We start from the raw sequence: 16033 nt of genomic DNA, 5'->3' as shown, positions 1-16033 counted from the left end.
GGAAGCAAATGGCATAGCAAACTGAGTGCAACGAATATCAGTATGACACCTTATATGCGTCAAACCACCCTTGTACGACTTGTTTTGTAACTCCACTCATCCTTTGCACTTCAATTTGTCTTCCTAGTCATACTTGTAGATGTGGATGTCGTTTAATAAAGTGTGGAACCTAATCTTGTCCTAATGGAAGGTGTGGTATAGGTTGAAATTGTTCGTGAAGTTGATTGTGAAGTTGGTCGTGTAAATTAAAAACCTGGCAATGGTCTGCTCGAACCTCTTCTGCAATTTCTCGTAGTATTCGGTGGCTAGGTGCATATCCGCTACTTGTTAGCTCTCTAATCCACTTTAAGAGTGTTTCTTCTTGCGTTTTTGATAATAGTTGTTGTTTTTGACGCGCTTCTACGCGTGTGTGGCCTCCATTCATACGACGACGGATAGATTGTTCTGGGAGGTCAAGTGTCAAGTGCTTTGGCAGCTGCGTACACTGACTTATATTGTTTGGAATGAATAGCTAATATAGCTTGATCTATTGCAATATTACGCTCTTGAGCTTCTACGCTCTTTCGACGTACCATAATGGAGTTGGGTAGGTAAGATGGTAAGTTTGATGGGGTGGTTCTAACCACCCCACTACCGCCAGTACGCCACGACTTACGTTAAGGCAAACAAGCCTCATAAACCTCCTTATACCTAACATACTTCATATGCCTCTCAAAAACACCCTCATCCGCCACCCTCGTCCACCACCCTCGCCAACTGCAACGACCCCGCAATAAAGAAATCCGTATAACTCGGTCGCGCACCCAACACAAACGGCCCCTCCGCCTTATTCGTCCTCATCAGCTCACCCACCCTCATTCCCTCACAGACAGCCTTCCAGCTCTCCTCCTCCGCATCAAGCAATCCTCGAGCTTACGCCCTAGCGCCGCCTCGCGCGTGCGCCGGAAGTACTCCTGTGACCTGAGCGAGAGGATGTTGATCTCGCGCGGCACCACTGAGGCGCGGAACTTGGGCCGACGACAGAGCGTGCCTGTAACTCGATGGTGCCGTCTAGCGAGGAGGTTAGAGGGAGGGTGGGGTGGGGTATGTGCCTCGAGGAACTTGGCGATGGGGGTGGAGTCTATGATGTGCGTGTTGGTGGGTAGATGGTGGATGGCGGGGACATTGTGTTTTTCTCTGGTGGGGGATTCGCCGGATATGAGGCCGCTGGGTGCGTTAGAAGATATTTTTGGGTGTGGTGGGGGATTTGAGGGAGCGGGGGGCGGGATGATGAAGACAGCTGGGAGGAGGGTGGAGGTTGAGAACGAAAGACGAATCCGCACATCTGGTGCGAGACTGATAATCTTGCCGTACTGGTGATGTGCTCCCGTCTTCTGGCTAAAGAGGAGAATCAAGGAGTGTACCCTTCGCAGGAGAGAATGCGGGAAGCCCTCGCTGCCGCAATGAAGCTCTATGCGCAACCTCAAGCTTCATTGGGGGGGGGTGTGGATTACATCTCTATCGAAGCATGGAAGTCGAGGCATTCATTCCTGTTATATCGGCGATTAACCATAGAGCTGACAATTCGAGTGGGAGAATTAGATACGGCGAGTGAGATCCTGAGCGTGGCGTTGAGATTGGATGGGTTCGGCCGTTCCAGTGGCGCCAGTTTACAGTTTGTGCCTGGGATTTGCCACGTTCTACCCTTACTTGCTAAAGGTGGGAAGGAAAGCAACCCTTTTTGTATTGAGAAGCAAGATGCAGACACATTAGTTATGGATATCATCGGTGCGGTGGAATTGCGAGCGACGAAGGGCGGCAGTGGTCTTGCCCAGGGCGGCTGGAGAGTCACAGGAGCGATCGATAGTGCAGGATCATAACGACACTTGTCATGATTTACAAGGTCTTGGCCAATATCTATCAAAGGATGTTGTACTCGGTAGAACCCCATATGATTGCTGGTAGTTCCATATTGGGATTAGTCCGATTTGGAGTAGTTTGATCACGTGTGACATATAGAAATTGGGCGTTCGCTTTTCAACTGTCAACGACGACTTTGAGCAACGTCGGTATGAATCAACCACGGCGCTTAGCTTTGAGTAACCTCTCAAGAAGTCGTGCATCTTTCCACAAAGTCACTTGATTGTCAAAAATGCTCTATGTTTCAGGAGTTTGCTTGCTGTCTCACAATTTTGCTACACCCCTTACTTCCCTTACTTCAGAACGGCATAGCAAAATGTGTCTTCTATCGTAAGTTTTTCTTTGTTCATTGGTCACACGGTGTAGATAGGTGCATAAACCAGGATGACGAAAATGCAAACACTCTTTGGCCTGTTCGAACAGAGCCGTGTCTCCCAAGTTGGGAAGCCTCTTTGCTGGCACAGCCATCACAGAGTGCTGAGATCCTGTGGCTGCTATTCATCTCGTAACACTGATGATGTGTGGTTGCGAGTTGATGTGGATATAAAGAGAGCACTGACTGGTGTGCAAATTGTACATTACCTTGCTTGTGGGGGTGGAAGATGATATCGTCTCTTTTGAATTGCGTCGTACTGCATTATTTCCGTTGTGTATCCGAAGCTCCCACGCAACTCATCAATAAGCAACTTCTGGTTGCGTAGAAGGCTGCTTCAAATTTCAACCATCGAAGATCAAAATATGGGCTCTCGATCTTGAAGATCAAGGTGTGTTCCATATGTCTGTCTAGAAACCTCAGTTTATACTTGTGGAATTTCAGGTTTGATGTTGCTACAATATGCTTCGAGTACTATATATGTATATCATTCTCATCCTGAGGCCTGGCAGGCACCCATTGTCCCCTCAGAAATCAGGTGTCACCAAGCTGACAAGCACCAGACTACCTATATATATCAAATCCAGTCGTCTTCCTCCCAGATAGCGGCACAGTGGCGCAGTAGAAGTACCACTGTCAGGACAGTCTGGCCTGGGTTTGGAAAGGTTACGGATTCGACAAATAAGCGCCAAAAAGCAAAATCACAAAACATGATTTTCTCCCTCATCAGATATCCAGAATCGCAGGAATCTGACGAGTCTTTTTGCATTTTTTTAGTTCTCAAGAGCAGATGGGCCAGTCTTTGGCCCATTGGATTAATATTTCACATTTTAAGTAGTAAATTAATTCAATGGAATTTAATGAACTTGTAGATAACAACATACTCGAATATTTAATTCCCCTAACTGTCATCATCGAAGTAAGCGTTAGCGTCTATCGGCACCCCACTCTTCCCAATCTAATCCTTCAGATCCTAATATCGTCAGCTAATCGATTGCTATTTCATTAGTACATAAGTCCCTACAAATAATACCATGTGAAAGAGTAATTTAAGGAGTCTTTATGTATAATTTTTATTCATGGCGGAATTAATTTGAGGATATAACCGTTGTTTGGTGGGGTTATTGTTTACCCACATTGGGCGCGTCAGAGGCTTATCGCGGGCCATGATAGGCGCTAAATTTATGGAACTTTCAACTTCAACAGAATCGGGAAATCGTGTCGCTTTGTGTTAATCTTGCAACCCGTGCAGATTTCACGCAATAATCTACTCAAATATCACCAGAATACCCCATATTGAGTATCCGGGAAGTTTTCGACGTCCGCAACTTACAATAGACCATGTTACCTCCAACCAGAGTCCAGATCAAGAGGAAGGCCACTGAGGATCCTGTGGAGATTTTGCGTAAGCTCGTACAAACAGAACCCAGTTGAAGGTTTCTGCTGACACTTGTATATATAGGTGTGCACGATGAACTTGCCAGGGGTCGAAATGCTGGCCAGTTTATATTCAAGCGACAACGAATCGTCCAGGGCTCGCGACCAAATGCATTCACCGTCGCGGACTCTGCGGGATATACATCTGCTCTAGAAAATGGCCCGAGAGCACCACAGGTTAAAACCAGCCAACCAGGGGATGAATTTAGAGACCAGCCGGGCCGAAACCTGAGCAACACCCAGCCTGCTGTCCCTCCGGAGACGCGGCACGTTACAATGAGACAGGATGAAGTTGGAGCTGTGCCACCCGCGAATAATAGAGGGGCTCCGGACGTAGCACGATTACCTCGAGTAATTGCGGAACCCCGTCGCTTCCACCTGTCTCGAAAACTGGTGCATGGGGCGGGAAATAATAATGTTGAGCGTGCAAATGCAAGGAGAACACCTGGCAAGACAAATATCGCGGTGTTTCGCGAACGCAAGGTTATTCCTGCAGCGGAGACCGGACCGCCTACGGAAACGAAACCCCCCGCCCCTTTGGATGTATCTAGGACGGAACCGCAAAACCGCATGACGAGCCAGGAGCCTGTCAAAGAGATCGGTAAAAAACCGAGTGTCTCCCTTCTGCGCCTTACGCCTGTCAATGCTGTCAAGCCCCGTAGAAACTCACCCGCTCCTCTCCGAGGTGCAAGGCTGCCATCTGGGGATATAATACCGTGGGATGCTAGTACGGAGAGACTTAATATGGAAATGCAAGCCTACACGCTTAGAGAAATCAGAAAGAACCTTGCCGACAGCAATGAGCCTCAAGTTACGGTACCGCTAAAGCCAGAACCCGAGGCCCCCAAAAGTCCTGCAAGTAGATTCAAGCCGAGGGCAGGTGCAGGTTTGCGCTACCACGAGCGCCATCCCGACGCTGTGACTGCTCAGGGAACTGAAGCGGACAGCGACATGCAAGCTATGGATGTGGACGACGATGACTCAAATTATATCATCGAGACGTACATACGCATGCCAGTGGAACAGGCTCTCCTCGAATCAAATGAGACGAGCATTGGCTTGCTGGTTTTGGATTCCCAGCCGGACATTGATCAGTTTTACAACGGCGACTCGGACAGGGATAGTGATACGTACGACGAGGAAGAAGACGAAAATGGTTAGCTTAGGACCCCCCGCACTCCACCTCACCTGACACAGGTATGCAAGGATTGAGCTAATGATCAATAGCGGAGAATCACCCTTCAACGGATTATCCGGATGAGGAGGTACAGTCTGATGATGAGTACGGCATTAATCCGTACCAGTATCGAAATAGAAACACCTCGGATAATGAAGAATACGACGAGGATGATGCTACGTTTAGCGATGATGAGCGTGAAGCCAAGAAAGAGCCATGGTCCCGCCGCCCGTGGATGCAGGCCTACTCTGGCAAGAGTGACAGGAACGACGAGGAAAGGGAATCGTACAGATCACTGTATAAATGATGTGCTTAAGACCACACTCGAGTTTGTCTAGATTTAGATCTTGAATTAATTTCCGGGTGGGGCTTTGCACACTATATAAGCCTGACCTAAAACGCGCCGGTGCTGGACAAAATCGATAGCATAGTGATAGATAGCCAACGCGCCTTTTTCGTTCCCGAAAACTCCAAATGATACATTTTTGGTGGGTATTACAAGGAAAAACAACCAGCAAAAAGACGACGAGACGCCAATTGGTTCATATACAGACGGCATCTCGACGGACGAAGTGGGAATCTTAGTTGTCGGAGTCTTCCTGATTTGGGTATTTGGGGTCATAAATCGTGTCTGGCGTCATATTAAGAGTCTTGCCAACAGTTGGGAACGCTTGTGCAGGCGTCGTTGCTGCTCAAGCAGGAAGCTTCCTTGCTAAATTGCTTCAGAAGGTTGTTGTTCGGACTCGAATAATAGCTCCTGGAAGTTCCCCTCTGCCCTGTCTTGCGCGATTGGCAACTGTGATAGGTTAGTATGTAAACAACACAGGCTTCGGGCATAGAATGACTTACTGATATCCCTGGCCTCTGCTTTGTCCTTCTCGTCCGTCCATGAGTACTTCAGTACCTCCTCGGGACACCTGGTTACCAGCTTGATATAATCATCAAGAATGGCTTTGTAGGGATGGTTTATCCTCTCCCGCACCTTGATGTTCACCATCTCATATTCGTCATTATGGTCGCGAACGAAATTACCCTCGTCATCGATTTTGGGGAACATTTGCGCCCGGTAGTAGCGGCATTCCAGGGCTCCCTTTCCGCGCTTTGGGCTGTTGCTGCTGCTGCTGCTCTGATGGAAGACAACTCGGGGGAACTGTCTCTTGAAGGGCTGGACGATGGCTTGCCATTGCACTTTCTTGTCCTCTCGGTAGTACTGAATGAAATGTACTTGCTCAAGGCTGTAAGGAACATTTGAATGTGAAGGTGTTGTTGGAGAACTTGAGCGTGAGCTCTGTGACATGCTGCTACAGATGCTGGAGCTGCTATAGCCGCTTGGGCTGCTGTGATGCTTGTATTTATTCCCATGCTGATGGAACTGGTGGTAGTCTTGATAGTCTTGATAATAAGAAGAAGTGGACTGAGGATTGGGGCCCGGGCTCGTCAACAGGTCCAGAGAACCCAGTGGTGGTAGTACCACTTCTGAAGTTCTCTGAGGAGGGCGAGGAAGCGTTGTAGTTGTTGTTGATATCCGTATTGGTAGGAGAGGTGCGTTGCCACCGGGAACTCCGACGGTGGAGTTGAAACACCCTTCTGCCGCTCTCCTGCTACATGGTAGGGACGTAGCACATGGATCAGTCTGAGGAGAGTGAGATGCGGCGTCTTCGGTTGGATTCAGTAGAAGATTTATTGAAAACCGCGGGCTTTTTTCCTGGCCATTGAGAGGCAGCGAGTTGAAATACATCATGACGAATGTTGATGATGAAGTGGGCTGGCTGAGAGTAGTCTTAACGTGAAGTGATAATTGGCAACGATAATTCATTCTCATGGCCAGGCAAGCAAGTGGGGACAATATATAAAGAGTTCGAATCACAGGGGCATTGTCACGGGAAGAACTGCACGGGATATTTATGCAAAGGGCAGTCGATGACAGGAATTTGGAACTTGTGGCACATGCGCGATGGGTCTGTTGGCCTCGACAGCTGGCTCAGCAAGGTACATTGCTGAACAGCAGCAGTGAAATCAAAGTCTCGATTGATGGCCGAATGTCACGTCTTGCCTTGACACGGTACAGGGAAGATGGAAGATACTCCAGACGATACATTGTGGATATGCGTTAGGCTGCCAAGAAGAAAGTATGAACGCGGCATAGTGGGTCTGGAGTAGAAACGGGAATGAAGGGTGAAGCGCGCCGACGACATAAGTGCCATCTCTCATTTCTGTCACACTTTGCACTCAACCTTGACCAAAGTAAACCAAAGTAAACCAAGGTACCGCTCTAATCAAGCCGCCTAGTGGACACGGCGCTATTAGATCGAAGCAAGTGGGGCTGAAGAATAGGTGGCGCCAACCCTCCCCTGTCAGGACTGCGATGGAGATGATCTCTCAAGGGTCTTTGCGGATATCAGTCTCCGGGGGTGATCCGTCACCAAGCGCTAGACACACCACGCCGTCCCCACCCCCCATGAAAGAAAGACCTAGTACCGATCGCCGCATTGCCGCAACTGAGTGGGCCACCCGATAAGAGACGCCAGAACGGAACAGCACGGATTACCCGCAGCGCCTACCACCAACTGGGCTTTTATCTCCTGCGTCTCTGCGTCGCACACACGTTGCGCTGCGGCAGGCGACAGCATGAGTAGGAAACGCGTGCTCTGCGACGCCTTGTTCGTGGGCGTCAGGTCACACGGGCGAACGTGTTAGTGCAAGAGCGCGCGCGGGGGCGGATCTGGTGTGCCCCGAATGGGGGAGGGGATCTTGCAGCGCTGCCTGTCTGACTGGTTATTTGTCCTAACGACTGGCGTGGGGGGGTCGAGAGGCTCGGGGAAATCTTAGATGTGAGGTTGCACAACGCTGGAGGTATGCCGGTGGCTGCTGCTGTCTGTTGTTGTTGCTGTATGATGGCGGTGTGTGGAGGGGTGTCTGTATGGACTGGTGGGGGACGTTCTGCAGCACTTGGGTTAGGGGAGCGGGTGCAGCGGTGCAGCGATGCGGCGGTGCGGCGGTGCGGCGGTGCGGCGGCGCGACGGTCTTACCCAGAGAAGCGCCAAAGGGGAAGATTTGAATTAGGAGGGTATGCCGTCTTTTTGCTTATTGGGGATCCCTTGCTCCCTTGCGGTCGAAGTAGATGTACAGTACAGAGAGGGATAGGGGACGGCTGTGCGTTTAGCCGTGTGACATAGGCTTGAGTGACAAATCCACAATCCACTGGCCTGGCTGGGGAGAGGGATCTGACATGGTCGTGATATTGGTAGCGTACGAGTGATGTAGTTTTCTCTAAAGATAGTAGGAGAATTACTCAATGTAGAAGATTACTTGGTGCCTTGGTGCTTGATGCTTGATGCTTGATGCTTGATGCTTGATGCTTGATGCTTGATGCTTGATGCTTGATTCTTGATGCTTGATTCTTGATTCTTGGACAACCGTCGATCGATCGTCCAAGGGGTCCAAATACACGGCATCTTCGTTGGCCGCATCAAGTGACCATTCTTTGAGGGATTGTTTTCACATACTCTAACCCCCGCGGCCTATTCTTCGGACCCCAATGTCACAGCTCGTCTGGACAACGCATTGAAATTAATGTACTCGACATTCCTCCCAACTTCCCACAACTCCGCGAATCTGGATATAGCGCCGGCAGAGGCCCGAATATGGCACAAGCAGGGCGTTGAAAACGGTGGATAGAGATGGCCTTTCCGGGATCATGGAAGATTCTCAAGTGACACTCCGGGGAGACGAGGTGCTCATTTCGGTGTCCCGCAACGAAACTGGAGGCAAGTGGCAGCCACTGCACCGCACTTCTGTCATGTATCAATCAATACCCCTTACGCAACGACAGGCTCTCTCACCCCACCCTCCTTGGTCCCAGAACCACGGTTCGACCATCGGCGTACAAAGTCACTGCACTGTCGTATCCTCCTTCTGCAGCCTAGATACATACCACAGGCAACTGATCGAGAAACGGAGATTGGCGGATTCGGCGTAGACTCGGCCGCGCCGTCGTGGTCGGCCGCGCAGTGGGGAGGGTGTGTGTTCTGCACCAACCACACTGTGCATAGTCATGGAGGCTTGGAATATGTGGAATGTCCGAGTTGGCGGCATGCCGTGATGATGTGTATTGGTCTCATCAACATATAGCCCCCAAAGTGCCCCTCAAAGTGGGAATGCAACGGCCCCTAAACTCGAAGTCCAACAGCGTGGGTAGACTATAGCTCTACTAGATGTATATGTACGAGAAACCCCAATGAGATACAAACAATCCATACCATGATCTGTATACTTCATACACCGGTGGTCGAACTCCATCCCTGCATTAGTGTAACCTTCCCCCATCAAATAAGCGGCCCGCCCAAACTGTCGGGTCCGCACCCCGCACCACGGGGATTGGCGGCCGGCGACACGGGGACCGGCACACCCCAATGCGCCGAGACTGACTGAACTGCCCGCTCCTTCGCTGTGAGAAAGTTTCCCTGCGCAGCCACAGAACGGTCGGACGTATATCCCAATCCGGATGTGATAGTTGGCCCAACCCAAGCCGTGTGGCGTTGTGACTGCCGGGGCAGACAGGCCACATAGCCACACAGGATCCAAAGGATGGGAACCCCCCCCTTATGGAGGATGTGGCCGTTTCCTACCTACCTGGTCTAGATTTGTTGATGGGGGGGGGGAATTGGGCTAGGGACGGTGGGCTAGGGACCAGTGGGCTAGGGACCAGTGGGCTAGGGACCAGCGGGCTAGGAACCAGTGGGCTAGAATTCGGATGGGAAATCAGAGAAGGCGAGGGGAATAGGGGCTACTAGCAGCGTGCTTTCTAGGTCAGATGGCTGCGGCTACTGCTATCTAAGGCTTGTCTAGTCATTAACTAGACTAGGCCAAGGTCCTGTTACTAACGACATAATACCGTCTAGCATAACTATCACTTGATAGTTAATACCATAAAGGCGCTTATGGCCAGAAAAGACAAGACGCTGTTCCTCTTGTCCTGTTAGTCGTTAATAGGGGTGAAAGGTTCCATTAACGAAGCCCTAGATCCCCCCTACTCTCCCTATCTCTTTAAAAGCTGTTAAGAAGGCTTCTATACACTTGTACGTAAGCTGCAGATGCCACTTGAGTATTCTAGAAAATGTCTTATAAAGGAAGAGTATTGTATCCATAAAGACAATACTCCAACTAAGATCTTAACCGACCAAAGAGCCTCTTAAGAGTCAACCATCTCCTAGGAAAGGCAAGCTGTGCACAAAGGATATACAAGGCTAACTTAGGGATTAGCTGAACGCCTCTTGACCAAGAGACATTATAGAGGTGGAGGAGAGGGGTAAGCTGGCACATATCATAGTGGGAGAACTACAAAGCTTCTAGAGCTTAAGTGTTAGTTAAGCTTTCAAGATGCCCTTAGCTGTCATAGCGCATCTGTTGTGTAATGGTGGGTGCACCAGATGTGAGAATCTAGCCACCCAAGGAAGGGATGATTTTACTAAGACAACACACTGTCTTAGGAAAAAGAGCCAAAGGGTCATAGCTTAGACTATTCCACAATGCAGCAATCAGGTGTATGATATAGTGGAGTGGTTTAGACAAGTTGTTGAGTCTGAGAACTCAGGGATAAGTCAGAGGTTAGCACCTCACTGACTTTTCAAAAACAGAGAATAACAAGATCAATGCTTGGAAGCTTGGAAAAGACGTAGAAGTATGTGCTAGTCGATTTACTGTATTGTCTGCTTGTCCTTTCTTAAGGAAAGGGCAATCCTATTTATGCTAAAGGAGTGTAGTTCTCTCATTTTCCAAGACTTTCCATGACTAACCAGGCTTGGTAACTGTAGTTGTAAGGATGCCAAAGCCCTCAGTGATGGAAAGCATCGGAGTCGGGCAGGTTACGGTCACATGGGGAGAGTTAGGGCAGGTTAGCCGAGTCGGACCCGTTTCAGGTACTTAAGGGGATTGACCCAACGGGGTTCCTCATCATCTTGTTTGTATCCTTCGTAGTAGACCTATAGGATAGCATCCGTTTAGCTTCCGACTCGCACTCTCATATGCTATTACTGTGAGCTGGGTGCCCTGTGTCCTTACATTATACAAAAAAGATCATGCCTGCCGGGGACGGCCGTACTTAAATAATATCCCACACCGGAACGACTCAGGAGAACTACTGTTACATCTGTTACGATATCAAGTGCGCCTTGCAGCTCGAGTGGGGGTTCAGGGGTGTGGGGAGCTTTCCGGGGTTGGAGCGAAGTTTTCAGTTGTGGAGTGAATTCTCAGAACTAGTCTCGCTAAAGAGAATTCACTCCACAACAACATAGCTGTATATAGATTGAGCCACTGCTCGAGTGCTCCTCTTCTCTTTCCTTTCTTCTCTAGATTGAGTTTAATTCATAATACCCAACTGGCGCCCTATGCCTTGGTGAACCGTGACAACATCATCGACTGCGACTCGGTGACGTTTCGGAGGAGAGACCTGACGACTTCAAATAGCCGTGATTCCAGAGATCTTATGGACAGCCAGTGGATCAGGGTTTGATTCTTCAGAACAAGCTGGTAAAGTCGCCGACACGTTGGCGCCAAATAGGATATGAGATCCTTAAGAACCCCCTCCTAGCACAGAGGAAATTGTGGACAAGAGCGTTAATAGCTACGAGCTACCGGAAGTCAAGCTCTTTCGTATCGGTACCGATACACACCTGAGGCAATATGTCGAAAAAGCCGACATCAAACATACCCCAAGACAATGACGGTCAACTGCCCAGAATGACTACCAGACAAACCACCACTGCAGCTACGACCGCTGTGCCATCCGAAGACATCCCGAGTCGAATGGCCCACCTCGAAGCACAGATACAGGAGGTCAAGGATCTACTAGTCATCCTTACGGCAGCCCAGACTAGAATCCCGTCCACAGTGCCGGTGGACGCCACCATACCCACAGTCGAAGCTACGGAGCAATGAACGCCTCGCACACGAAACACCCCCGAGACAGTTCAATTGTGGCCTCTTCAGAACACTCGTTCTCCATCGATTCCAGGGTCATCACGAATGCACACCGAGGACCCTCCGAATCGCTATAAGAAATCAACCATCTCTGAGAAAATCCTTCCTCTCAGCGATGGGGTAGAACATACCTTCCTACAATGGAGCGCTTCGATTCGGGACCGACTCGTAGTCAATGAGGACCACTACCTTACCGACGTCTCGAGAAGAGCGTTGATATGGGGAACTACGACCGGCCTGGCGAAGACCTACCTAGAGCCCCAATACCTGTCCACTACGCATGGGTTCCGCAGTGCTGAGGAGATGATGGATCTACTAGGTTCATACTACCTCACAGGCAACGAGACGGAACAGGCCAGGAACCTCTTCGACAACCTGCAAATGGGAGAGAAGGGGCATGCTAGCGAAACCTTCCCAGAGTTCAAGGCTCGTTTCCAAAGTGCAGCTATCACAGGACAAGTCTCCGAGTCGGAATGGTTTTGGTACATGTGGAACAAGTTGACTCCCCAATTCCGCAGCCGCGTCGCGATCATCAAAAACCAATGGAATGGAGACTACCAGACCATGGTACAAGAACTTACCGCCTTCGATCAGGAATGGTGCCGGAACAACGAATTAAATCTGCTACCCGCCCTCGCAAGGACGTCCACACGTACCACAGATACGGCAAAGGCATCAGCGTCGAAGCCGACTCGAACCACACCCACTCTGTTCACCCAAACCACGTTCCTCCCCAAGCTAGCCATACCGGAACGTGTGAGAACCGCAGTCCCTGCGCCCTCAGGAAACTGTTTCAAGTGTGGCAAGCCCAGCCATTTCCAGGACAAATGCCCCCTTAATGCTACTATCAAGGAAATGGACCGTAATGACCCGAGGTAGAAGAACAATGGGAAGAAGCCGTGGAACTTCAATCGGATGCATCCCTCGAGGAAAATGACGAGGCCTAGGAGAAAGCTCCTTCCTAGGTCTACGCAAATGTGAAATGCAAGGACTAGACTTACGAGAACTCCTGGGAGGTACCCAGTTCTTAGTCGACATGACCCTGAGTATGAATGGACTCGGGGTGCAAACGAAGTCCCTAGCAGACACAGGAGCAAATGGCTACCTCGTCATTAACAAGCCTTTTGCAATACGACTGTCGAAAGCGCTTCAGAGCCCCATACGGAAACTACCCTACTCTGTACCCATATGTGGATTTCAGCGCAAAATCCAAGGCCACGTATCGGAGTATATTCGGTTACACTTAACAGTCGAAGGACGCTGAATATATAACTGCCCCTTTGTACTCCTGGACCTCGGAGCACCCGCCGACTCCTAGCTGGAGCAAGGAGATCACCTTGCCCTACCACTCACGCGAAACGTCCATTAGACATCTTACATACCAGTCGGATGCGAATCGCCGGGATTCCGCAATCCACAGCGAAGACAGACGCCGCGCAGGCAGATGCTCGATGGAAATGAAAGTGATAATTTCCGACTACGAAGAGATCACTGATACGCCATTGAACCCACTACGAAACCAGGAGGTTTCTCCCCCACCGCAGAAAACCCTAGTACATAGGTTTACGCCCATGCATATCTGCGAAATCAGTGCAAATGCTTTCCACCACGAGATGATGCGAAGCGACTCCGAGTTTTTTCAGACTAGCATCTACGAAAGCAATCAGATCATTCATCAAAAGGAGTTGGTAGAGGACGAAGGAACGCTCTGCCTCATCCAGCAGAAGCTTCCGCATATGCACCGGAAGTACACCGATGTCTTTTCAAAGTTGGAATCAGATGGAATCCCCCCACACCGCATATACGACCACAAGATACAGCTCGAAGCCCCTTTACCAAACTCTTTCTCCCTGTTATATCAACAGGCCACCGAAGAGCTTAATGTTACGGCTATAGTAACATGATGTCATGGTTACAGGGCCAGGGCCTAGTAACGTGACGTGTGAGTCACAGTGGGAAGCGGGGTAGGCTGTCATGTGATGGGGCTAATGGATAGTTGCAGAAACTAGTGGATATTGGATAGTTGAGCTATCCACGAACTATCCTGAATATCTAGCTATCCGCCAACTATCCAGATTACCCATGAGGCACGACGCCACTATATAAGTAGATAGTATTTCCTTAGATAGGAGCTTCGTGCTCAACTCAATATAGTATTCTCTACAATACTGTAACGTGTTACTTGGAAAGCCTTTGTGTCTAATCCCCTGCCTCCTCTGTCAAGTCAACCTTACGCAAGAAACCTCTGTGTCTTCTATCATTTAGAAGTCAGCGTTACACTTTGAGCACCACTTCCACGAGGTACCGGCTTACACACAAAGCAACATGGCTGGAGACAATACTGGATCAAATGTTGGATTGAAGGGGAAGGTTGCTACTGAACCTACCATCGAAGCCCCACAGGCTCACCCTTCAGACAAGTTGAAGATTGCATTCCCAGACACCTTTCATGGGGATCGCAAGAAGCTTAAGAGCTTCATCATCCAGACAGAGCTATGGATGGCGTTTAACGCCAAACACTTCAACAAAGAAGTGGAACAGGTCCTATGGGCTGTGGCACTCTTTCGAGGACCAGCCTCAGAATGAATCTCTAACTACCTCGCTGACTACATGAACCATCGAACACCCGATGGAAAATGCAACACCTTAGCTAGCCAAGGAACGAAGGAAATTTTTGTATCCTGGAACGGATTCCTCAAAACGCTTAAGGCAAACTTCGGAGACATTGATGAACGACGAAATGCAGTCAGGGCACTCCAGGCTCTCAAGCAGAGAGGGTCAGCAGTTGCATACACCGCTGAGTTTCAACAGCATGCAACACTCACCAACTGGGGAGACGAGGCTATCTGTGACCAATTCTACACAGGTCTGAAAGACCATGTGAAGGACGAAATCTCAAGGTCTGACAAACCAGATGACCTTGGAGAGATGATTGAATTGGCTCAGAAGATTGACAATCGTCACTACGAACGGCAACTCGAGAAGAAAGGGGGACCACCTAGTCAACACTGGACTCAGAAGAGAAGACAAACAAAGAGTCATTGGCCCCAACCTATGGAACTTGACGCTACTTTCAAGCCTAATGGCAAACCCCACAATCCCAACAAGGAGCGACAGTTCCAAGAACGGCTCTGTTTCAACTGCAATAAGCCTGGACACATAGCGCGAAACTGCAGACAGTCAAAGAAAGGGAATGGAGGACGAAAGTATGGCAAACAGCTTAATGCTACTTGGCAAGGTCAAGGCGGGTGCAAGCCCCCACGAGGACAGCTATGTGCCACGTTAAAAGGAAAAGAGAACTGGAGTATTACTACTCAGGATCTCAAGGAATTCCACTTGTCAAACAGAGAAGACAAGAACGATGACAAGGAGCTCACTAGTTCTCAAAAGCAATGGTTACAAGCATTTGAGAAGACAGCAAGTAAGACTCTCTTCAAGGAACAACTGCCAGGAGCAGTAAGAACCTTCAAGGAAGCCATGCTTCAGGAGACGGTCGATCAAAGAATTCCTGTGCCCAAGCCACCAATGAGCTGGCAGGACACTACACAATACTGGGAGGTTGCAGTTCGCACAGTGAGGTGCCGACCGGAATACCCTCACCAGCAGGAATGCATCCCAAGAGAAGAAAAGGGAACATGAGTGTTAGAAGCACACGAACGCCTACGCCGTGAAGCAGAACGAAGAAGAGAAGGGACACCACTTCTACGACCATTAGAATATGGTGAACATGATGGATTTTCCTCAGACGGTTATTCCTCAGACGATTCAAAAAACTAGGAGTCCTCAGCAGTAGGCCACTGGCGAGCGACACAGAGAGGCCTAGTACAAACCAGCTATGCGCCACAATGGAGGGCATGCAGCTATATGTGGTTGCTAAGATACAACAGCAACACCTCCGAGCTATGATAGACTCAGGAGCAACGGGCAACTTTATGACAAAGAAAGTAGCAGACACACACGGTTTCAGGACGCAGCTGAAGACCGATCCATACCCATTAATGGTTGTAGATGGAGAGCCCATCTCAACTAACAACGGAATGGTGACCCACGAGACGGTCCCATTAGAAATGGTCATGCTACGCGGACACAAGGAAACGATACAGTTTGATATCGTGCACATGGACAATCATGCATGCATACTTGGTGTACCGTGGCTCAAGAAACACAAC

At 49.5% G+C, this 16033-nt stretch overlaps 3 protein-coding genes across 3 annotated transcripts; 1 reads left to right on the top strand and 2 right to left on the bottom strand.

Annotated features, from left to right (window-relative positions):
* Window positions 1-596: 596 nt before the first annotated feature.
* VC83_06053 (uncharacterized protein) lies at window positions 597-3440 on the bottom strand (the record flags this gene model as incomplete). The annotated part of the gene is made up of 2 exons (XM_024469659.1): window positions 597-1206; window positions 3409-3440. The coding sequence occupies 2 exons, from the start codon at window positions 3438-3440 to the stop codon at window positions 855-857; spliced, it is 384 nt and encodes a 127-aa protein (XP_024322444.1). The 3' UTR covers window positions 597-854.
* A 41-nt stretch (window positions 3441-3481) lies between these two features.
* On the top strand, window positions 3482-6995 carry VC83_06052 (uncharacterized protein). The gene is made up of 3 exons (XM_024469658.1): window positions 3482-3677; window positions 3735-4865; window positions 4937-6995. The coding sequence occupies exons 1-3, from the start codon at window positions 3614-3616 to the stop codon at window positions 5191-5193; spliced, it is 1452 nt and encodes a 483-aa protein (XP_024322443.1). The 5' UTR covers window positions 3482-3613; the 3' UTR covers window positions 5194-6995.
* On the bottom strand, window positions 5609-6312 carry VC83_06051 (uncharacterized protein; the record flags this gene model as incomplete). Its single annotated transcript, XM_024469657.1, has 2 exons — window positions 5736-6312; window positions 5609-5682 (listed from the first exon to the last, which is right to left on the bottom strand). The coding sequence occupies exons 1-2, from the start codon at window positions 6181-6183 to the stop codon at window positions 5609-5611; spliced, it is 522 nt and encodes a 173-aa protein (XP_024322442.1). The 5' UTR covers window positions 6184-6312.
* Window positions 6996-16033: the final 9038 nt, after the last annotated feature.

Source organism: Pseudogymnoascus destructans, assembly GCF_001641265.1.
Source record: "Pseudogymnoascus destructans isolate 20631-21 unplaced genomic scaffold scaffold_16, whole genome shotgun sequence".
Lineage (NCBI taxonomy): Eukaryota > Fungi > Ascomycota > Leotiomycetes > Thelebolales > Thelebolaceae > Pseudogymnoascus > Pseudogymnoascus destructans.
Note: the sequence above shows the minus strand (reverse complement) of the source record. Positions and strands in the feature narration are given on the sequence as shown.

Coding starts and splice junctions, on each gene's coding strand:
- VC83_06052 (XM_024469658.1), top strand. CDS start 3,614: ATGTTACCTCCAACCAGAGTCCAGATCAAGAGGAAGGCCACTGAGGAT. Junction 3,678..3,734: donor GGATCCTGTGGAGATTTTGC/GTAAGCTCGTAC, acceptor TTGTATATATAG/GTGTGCACGATGAACTTGCC. Junction 4,866..4,936: donor CGAGGAAGAAGACGAAAATG/GTTAGCTTAGGA, acceptor AATGATCAATAG/CGGAGAATCACCCTTCAACG.